At 59.3% G+C, this 9,007-nt stretch overlaps 1 protein-coding gene across 1 annotated transcript in view; it reads right to left on the reverse strand.

The window, feature by feature from the left end:
- The window catches only part of SLC24A4 (solute carrier family 24 member 4), a 129,959-nt gene extending 121,904 nt beyond the window's left edge, over positions 1-8,055 (reverse strand). The window contains exons 1-2 of the mRNA XM_037504026.2: positions 7,926-8,055; positions 6,027-6,137 (exon numbers count right to left, since the gene is read on the reverse strand). Coding sequence (XP_037359923.1) covers positions 6,027-6,137; positions 7,926-8,055 — 241 coding nt within the window. The remainder of the gene's footprint in view (positions 1-6,026; positions 6,138-7,925) is intronic.
- Between the last annotated feature and the right edge of the window lie 952 nt (positions 8,056-9,007).

Consider the following 9,007-nt stretch of genomic DNA (forward strand, 5'->3'; position numbering starts at 1 on the left):
TTTCCCCTGAAGCTGCAGCTCTCTGGAGGTTGCCCTGCCCAGAAGACCCCTCCCCGGCCTGACCGCTTGCCCCAGGGGCCTGGGGGAGGAGCTGAACTGTGGTCCACCCTGTGCAGGGTAAGTTCAGCCCTTGCTTTTCCAAGGCAGTCTTGCTTTTATGTAACAACTTGAAGACTTGGGATGTGTGACTTGTCTCTGAGCCTGGTGGAGCCGCATCTGAACAGACGCATCTGAACAGACGCTCCTTCAGAGCCCAGATGCCTCGCCATGTCGCCGGTACCACCTCACCTCCACGCCCACATGTCCTGATGTACTTTTGCAGCTCTAGGTCCCTCCTCCTACTTGTGCTTTCTCGTGCTTTCTGCACCTCTGCTCCCCACACAGGGGCGCCCACAGAGAGACCCACGGCAGTGAGTGCCTGCCATGCTCTCATCTCCTCCCAGCCCAGCTCCTGCGTGTGGGACCCCGCCTGCTCGCCTCCCACCATGGCCTTCACATCAGCCCCATACGGAACAGAGTAAGGGTAGAATGGAGGCAGGTTGACCCAGAGATCTCCCACCTAGGGGGTGCATCCAGCCCCTCTGCTCTGAAAAGCTAGAGGCCACCTGCATCTTCAGATCTCTCTGAAACACCCCTTAATCAGTCCCTTCTCCATCCTTCACTGGTGTGGACTGAATGTCTGCATCTCCTCAAAAGTCCTATGTTGAAGTACTAAATCCCCAATTACAGGCGCACCCTGGGCAGAGCAGGGACTGAGGCCCAGACCACCACAATAAGCCCATGTGGTGGGCTTATAAGCCAAATTGAGTCATGCAAGTTTTTTGGTTTCCCGGTGCATATAAACCCGTGTTTCCACAGTCTGCTGGTGTGAAAGAGTTACATCTAAAATAAACAATGAAAAAACGCTTTAGCGAAAAAACGCTATTGCTAAAAATGGTAACCATCATTGAAGCCTAATCTTTTTGCTGGTGGAAAAACAAATAAATAAACAAAAATAACACCGTATCTTGGAGTGCAGTAAAGCAAAGCACATTAAACCAGGTTGTGCTGGTCATGGGAGCTGGTGATGGGTTATGAGGGTGGGGCTCTGGTCTGATGGGATAGCGGCCTTCTAAGGAGAGAGCATGCTCTCACTCATTCACCCGGCAGAGAAGACACAGCCATTCTGCAAGCCAGGGAGAGAGCCCTCAAGAGAACCTAGCCAGGCTACCACCCTCAGCTCAGACTTCCAGCCTCCAGACTGTGGACAAGTGCATTTCTGTTGTCTAAGCCCCCAGTCCATGATATCTTGTTCCTGCCACCCAAGTTAATACACAGAGCCTCCAGGCATTTGATAAGACATACATGAAAGCTGAAAGCCAAACACGACAAAGCAAATCCCTCCAAATTCACCAGGGAGGTAGAGCCTCTCCTCTCCTTTCTAAACATCATCTTGGGATGTTGGGAACCCTGACAAACAGGATGACACAGACCACTTACTGGCTCTCCAGTACCGGGGAAAGGCAGGTAAGCATGGGGGAGGTCAGGGCCACCCCAGCGAAACAGCCAAAATGGAAATGAACACAAGAGACAAGAAACAGTCTTGCTACTTAAAGGTAAGTCTGACAAGGCAAGCCAACCTCCAGCCTCCTAAATCTTCAAAAATAAAAATCAAAACAAGAAATTGACTTCCAGAAAAGAAAAAGGTATTTATTTCTTAACCTGTCCTCCTAAAATTCAATTGGCATGGCTTTTCCAGGACCTACTACACCCAGGCATTGCGTTATCTCTGGGCTAAGCAGGTATGAATGTAATCATGAAAATGGAAGCCGGTGTGGGAGCATGTGTTACGTGCCAAGCACACGTGTGTGTAAGCACTTGATGAAGATTAACTCATTTAATTCTAACAACCCTGCAAGGTGGATGCAATTATCACTCCCATTTTACAGAAGGAAAAAGTGAAGCACACACATTGGTTGTAAAAAGCAACCCAGGTTTTCCCCTTCTTGCTGCAATGCCAAGAAACCTGCCATGGATGACCTGGTAAGGCATGGCTCCCAGAAGCGCAAAGAACTCTGGGGCAGGGCTTGTCCATTATGGGTTCTGATTTCAAGGGCTGGAGCTAGTCCAGGTATCTGTGTTTTGGGAAGTGGGTGTCGGGGAAGTAATTCGGTTTAGATGAAGTCAAAGGCTGGGGCCCCGTAATGGGATTAGTGCCCTTATAAGCACATCATGCTGTCGCTCACCACAGGAGCACACCGTGAGAAGCAGCTGTCTGCAGGCCAGGGAGCAGGTCCTCACCAGGGACAGGTGGCCCACATCTTGATCTTGGGTTTCCCAGCCTCCAGCACTTGAGAAATAAATATCTGTTCTGTCAATGGTACTCTGTTATGACAGCCAAGCTCCGACATTATCAAGGGACTCTAAGTCACAGCCTCTCATTCTTATTTCCTGCCCTTTCAATAGACGACCCACTCCCCTTTTTAGGGCTTGCTCTGCACAGACCATGAAATAAAGATCTGAGGCTTAGAAGCCCAGATCTTTGGGGGAAGATAAACTTGTGACTTTTCTGTAGACATCAGTAGTCAGAAATAAAGCAGATTCCTTTTAGTGTCCCCATATTGAACAAAGAAAACAAACTGGGGCCTCCCCAGTGGCATAGTGGGTTGAGCACCGCACTGTGAAGCTGTCCACAGCCTCTGCAGCACGGGTTCGATTCCCGGCTGGCCAGGGAGATTGCTACATGGCACGGCAGACCTCTCCTGTCACACCCGCTGCTCCCCCCAGCAGTGTATTTCGTCAGTCTGCCTGTTCTGCTCCCCGCTCTGTCTCTGGTGTATCCTCTCATCCTCCCGCGCCTCTGACCTGTACTCTGTTTCTTATACAAATAAATAAAATCTTAAAAAAAAAAGAAACCAAACTGGTTTTCAGAAAAGGAAAAAAAAAAGACACTGTATGTTCAACCAAGTTTCAGTTTTCACTCAACATTCAAATACTCACTGAACTCTGACCAAGTGGCAGGCAGAGTCCTGGCGAGCGGCTCAGCCTCTGGCGAGCAGCTGACCTGCCGAGGGGTATCTCTAGGATGCAGGTTCTGATCCAGCGGGAGGTGTGGGGTAGGTCTGAGGCTCGACAGTCCTGACAAGCTCCTGGGTACAGGGCTCTGGCCTGGGGAGCCTCCGCTCTGGCTTCAGTTTGGAATTGCCTGGGGAACTTTTAAAGCACTGATTTCTGGGCCGTATTCCAGGCCAACAAAATCAGACACTTTGGGGCATTTTTAAGGCAATTCAGGTGATCCCAAGGTGCCGCCAGGGTTAGGAACCATTCTTCTGAGCACAGAGTAGGGAGCACAGTAGCCAGGGGCGGACGAACGACGAGCAAGTCACTGTCCTAAGAGCAACCCAGGATCACGGGACGGGGTGAGGAGGGGGCACTTCAGCTGAAACACACGAGATGGGCCCACCGCCAAGATCGGGGGACCTGACTTAGGGGGGCCATGTGACTCATAGCCAGGACAACTGGGGCGTCTGCAGAAGCAGATCAGCCCCGGGCGCTGGGTCCCAGACTCGGGCGCCGCACTAGGCACCGTCCCACACGCGAGCACGGCCGGGTGCGGAGACGGAGCAGCTGCGGCAACACACCCTTCACCTTCGCGCCCACGAGTTAAGTGACGGAGCCGACCAAGCCCCTTCTACTGACCCCAGCCGGGGGGTGTTTTCTGCCCTGCAGCGTGGGGCTGCTGACTGGGGGACTCTGCCACCCCGCGTCACGACAGAGTCTTCCCCGGGCCCGGGGCCCGTCTGCTGCGCTGGGCTGGGCCCCGCTGGAGGAGGAAGGGCTGCTGCTTACACGAGCCTCCTCCCCGCCAGGGCCAGACACCGCAGCTCACCTGCGCCATGGAATGGAATGAAACGGAGGCAGGTGGGCTCAGGGCCTCAGGAGACCCTGGAAGTGGGCGCTCAGCCCCTCCGCGGCGGGGTGGGGCTGGCAGGCACGGGGTCCGGGGTCAGGGACACGCCCGCAGGCAAGGGACCTTGAGAAGTCACTCAACTTCCTAAGAAACTAAATGTGTTCTTTCTCTGGTTGTTTGATTGCAGAAAACACGAAGGATTAAAATGTTCAATAATCAAAACTCACTTCCAGCCAACACCTCCTGAGTCCCACGGGGGGGAGGGGCACCAGCCTGGACACGCCACGCGGGGCGCATGGAAACTCTTACTAGTGCAGAAGATCTTGTTTCTTCTCTCATCGAGGGGTGGGCGAGGGGGCACAGCCAGACTGCCCGCCAATGAGGACCGACGGCTCCTTAGTTGGTGGGGACACTGGCCAGACCCTGAAGACGCAGGGCAGCAATGGAGCACGGGAAAGCGCCATCCTGAGGAGCAGGCGCCGTCCAAGCTGACACACCCAGACTAGACGCCACAGAAGTTCTGGGAGGAGGAGAGAGCCAGGCCGAGAGAGGGGTGCCAGCAAGCTGGAGATCAGGCCACATGCACTAAACTTGATTCTTTACCCAGAATAGCAAAATGTTCCCCTGCAAGTGGTGCAAATTACAGCATCTGAGGACTCAGAAGTGCGAGGAGGGACCCCAACATTAGCCCGGGCCTCACACATGTTGACGGTCAGCAGGGACATCCCCCACTTCCGGCTGATGAAAGGTGTGCTGGGGTGGGGGGTCGACGCAGGCACTGCAGGGTCGCCAGGACAGAGGGATTCCCAGAGACAAGTGGTGCAAAGTCTTCAGGGAACCCCAGCGGCTTCTCTGCCAGCCCGCGCCTGCCCACCTTCAAGGCGCCAGGTACTTAAAAGAAGGAAGTGGACGGCGTGGGAAACAGGCTTTGGGGGAAGGCCCTGGCCTCGAGCACATGGAAGCAACCACAGAGTGTGGCCCCACAGGCCTATGTTCCAGTGTCAGCTTCCCCACTTACAAGTTTTATGATATGGAGCAACTTCCGCGTCCTTTCTAGACCTTTCCTGACCCATCAATGGCAGATAAGGCCTCCAGAGGAAAATAGGACACATGAACGCCCCCCTTTCAATCCTGCCCTGCTGCTGGGGGTCTTTGTTTCCTTTCACACATGGCCGCATTCGGGGCAGCACCAGATTCTCCCAATAACCCTGGAGCCGGCAGGGACTACCCCACCCATTGCACAGGTGAGAAAACAGAGACCTAAGAAAGCTGATGTGATTGACAGGAATTCAGCGGGAAGCTAAGCGGTGCCCGACTATAGTAAAATACCTATTGTAATAAAGCCTCATTGTTCCCAAAGGGCTTTTAAAAACACTGTCCCACTGGATCCTTCTCACAGAGACCCCCAAGGGCTGGGTCCAGAGCTGATGCAGTGCAGGGCTGCCCTACGTGAGGCCTGGGCAGCTTCTGTTTGCCCCACTGCACACTGGCGTGCCACCCTGACAACCTCCTTCACCCATTTAAGCCAGACCTGCCCGTGGCCGGAAGACAGACGAGATGTAGCATCTGGTCCCCGCAACTCCCTTGAGATGTTGAAGAGGGACATGGAGGCTGTCTCCAGGCAAGCTGAAGTCATTTCCCAAACTAAAAGGACACCCCACGAACTCCCACTCCAGAGAAGGGGCCCCAGCACCCCACACGAGCAGCCCCTGCTGCAGCTGTGGTGCGTGGAGGAGACCCAGGCACGCTGTCCCGAAGAGCCTCCTGCCGGAGTGGCTGCATGTCCTGCCCCTAGAGTGCCATCAGCTGGGCATCGTGAGCAACAGGGCAAGAGCCACCCCCACCGCAGCCAACAAGCATCAGGACTGCGGAGAAACACTTTGCCTTTAGAAGCATTGTGAGAAGAAGATGAAATTTTAAAACTCTTGACTGTGACCTTTTCAATTGTTGGATAAAAGAAAGTACTTGAGTTGCTTAGCAGCACCGCTGATTAAGGCCTGTTCATTACCTCCCGAGGCCTTGGCAGCCACCCCTGCCCACTCAGGTTCGTCAAGCCACCACTCAGGCTTAACTGTCCACCTAAGCACCGTCTCCAGGCCACATGCGGCGTGGGGGGCGGGGAGAATCGATTTCTTACCAGGATCTGTGCAGTTCTTAGCTGCCTGAGTCCCATTCACAGGTGCCATCAGCCTTCTGCTTCTCCATGCGTCTGGCAGGACACGTTTGCTGGTAGACAGTGTTTTGTGCCCTGGATTGGAAAACAAGGCCCAGACACCGTTAGGTCCAGGCAGTGCCTGTGTTCTCACAGCGACCTCACATATGTGTCTAGCTCTGCCAGCGGCAGCCCTGTTTGATTTACAGTCACCTGCAGGGAGTGTTACAAGGGCGGGAAGCACAGTCTCACCTGCTGACATTACACAGTCACGTTTCCCAGATCTAGCTCATTGTTTCTGGTGCGGCACGTGACGTGGCATCGGCCAAGACTGGCGCAACGAAGGGCGATCGTTAAGCTCTGGCCCAGGAAACGTGCGCAGGTGTCTCTGCCCTGCAGGAACTACAGGTGGACCGTCAGCCAGCAAGCCAGGAGGCGGCTGATGGGGTACGGACCGGCTTCTCGCCCTTGAATGTGTACACAATCGCCCGGGGACCTTGTTAAAATGCAGATTCTGATTCAGGAGATCTGGGCTGGGACCTGAATGCTGCACTAACAAGCTCCCAGGTGATGCTGATGCTGCGAGTTGAAGGGCCATCCTGAGTGGCGAGGGAGATCTCGGGCGCGGACGCCAGCCACCAGGCATAAACTCCGAAAGGTAATTCCTGGTCTAGCAAATAAAAACGATCCTCACTTAAGACCTTCAGAGTATTCATTTACCTCTCTCTCCGGTGCACACGGCTCCAGCCGGTAATAATCTCCCGTCTACAGAGCTGACACCCAAGAGCCTCTAGGTATTTTGTTATTTCTGGTGTGTAACTGAAGGGGGAAAACACACCGACTTGCCCCACTGCAAAGGCGTCCAGCACGACGATGCGCCGGGAAGCTTTCTGGGTTTCTGTTGCAAAGAGTCACTTTTTAACCTTATATTCTCCAGCCACACAGCTTGAGTTCTGACGGGCTGTGCGTTTTTAAATTTAATCAAGTTCCATGTGCCTTTTACCTATCATCATAAATCCTCTCCCGACCGTCCCTTTGGACGGCTCAAGAAGGCACCCACTTTCTCTCCATGTCCAGGTCGCTAAATCACCTGCATTTCTTTCACATTTTAAATGTGAAGAACTAGATGGTCCCCAGAATCCACCTAGGAAGGGGAATGTCAACCAAGTAAATGTCTTCCGAGGACTCCTCCGGGCTCCTATCACCCTCCCCCAGCCGCCCCCCCAAAACCCCCCAATCTTCTTTGTAAGTTTCTTCTTCTGGCCACTTCAGATCACCCTACACTAAGCAGCTCCCAAAGTCCCTGGGTCCCTTCTCGGGCGCAGGACTGAGGCTCGCGGCTGCGGACACCGCGTCCCCCGAGCACCCGTGGGCGCGAGCAGGAGTTGGGAGAAGCGATGCCGAGACACGGCAGCCACCCCCCATTTTTAGGGCTGTCAGGACGCGCGGGCACCTCCGGGCCTGGGCGGGGGCCAGCGAGGGGCGAGACGCAGCGTCCTCAGCCCGGGCTCCCGGGCTCCCCGGCTTCAGGGAGGCGCGCCCCAGCCTCCCCCCGCCCCGCGCCCCCGGACGGCGGCGCCCAGCTCGCGCGCCCAGGCCAGGGGGACCCGCGGCGGCCCCGCTCCCCGCGCCCCGGACAGAGCCCGCACCGAGCGGCCGGCGCCCCGGCTCTCGTCTCGGTAACGCAGACCCGCGCCGCGCCCCGGCCCCCGGGGGCCGCGCAGCTCCGGGGAGCAGGCGCTAGGCGCGCGTCGGGGTCGGAGCTCCCGGGGGGCCCCGCCTGCCCGCCCGGCGCGGGGCCCGGGGCGCCGCCGGGGAAGGGGGGACGCACCTCGGGGCCGCCTCGCGGGTCCCGCCAGCCCCCACCCGGCCGCGGGCACCTACCCGAGCTCCCCAGGAGGCCGGCGGCGCAGCTCGCCAGGGCCAGCGCCGCGCACACGAGGCCGACCTGGCGCGGCAGCATCTCCCGCCGCCGGCGAACTTTGCGCGGCCGGAGGGGCCCGCGGGGCGCCATCCCGGCGCGGCCGCCGGAGTGGGGGGGCTTCGGCGCCCCGGCGCGATCTGCGGGCGCGGCGCGGAGGCTGCAGCCGGCGCGAGGCTCGGGGACGGGCTCCGGGCTCGGCTACCGCCTCATGCCGCGGGGGGCGGCGGGCGGGGGCCGGCGGGGGCGCCGGGGCTCAGGGTCCCGCGCGCGGGGGGCGCGCTCCGCGCTCCATGGCTCCCGCGAGGAGGGGCGCGGCGGCGGGGTCTCCTGGCCGGCGGCGGGTCGGGCCCCCCGCTCTCAGCGCCGCCCCGCGCGCGCCCGCCGCATCCTCCGGCAAGTCCGGCGGCGGCCCCGGCCCGGACGCGCCGCTGCCTCCCGACCGCGGCGCCGGCGAGGGGGGCGCGCGGGGCGCGGAGCTGGAGCCTGGCCGCGGGGCACCGACGTCGGCCTCCGGGGGGCCGGCGCGCCTCGGAACTTTCTCTCGCGCTGCCGGCGCCTGCGTCTGCGAGGCCGGGCGCCTCCCTGCGCCTCCCGCCCGCCCGCGCCCGCCCCCGGCACGTGTGCTCCTCCCCGGGGGCGCCCCCGCGGCGCGCTCCTCCCCCGCGCGCGAGGCTCGGCTGGTGACCCGCGGCGCCGCCCCCCGCGCCCCCCGCTCGCCGCTGCCCCGGGGCCGCCCGCCGCCCGGAATCCCGGCGCTTCCCCGGCTCCCCACGACCCCCGGGGCGCCCCCGCGCCCCCACCCGCGCCCGGGCCGGGGAGGCGCCCGGGGAGCAATTGCGCGGGCAGAGCTCGCACCCCGGCTGCCCCGGCCCCGCGCCGCTGCCTGCGCCCGGGACCCGCTGCTGCAGGCGCCGGGGGGCGCGGGGGGCGCGGGGGGCGCCGGGCGGGGGAGACGCGGGAGTGTGCGGGGCGGCTGCCGGGTGTTGAGCTTCTGATGCACTGAGACCTGAGCGCTTGGCAGAGCTGTCTGGTTCGGGTTGGG

This window comes from Talpa occidentalis, unplaced genomic scaffold, assembly GCF_014898055.3.
Source record: "Talpa occidentalis isolate TD23 unplaced genomic scaffold, MPIMG_talOcc4v2.1 talOcc4.11, whole genome shotgun sequence".
Taxonomy (NCBI): domain Eukaryota; kingdom Metazoa; phylum Chordata; class Mammalia; order Eulipotyphla; family Talpidae; genus Talpa; species Talpa occidentalis.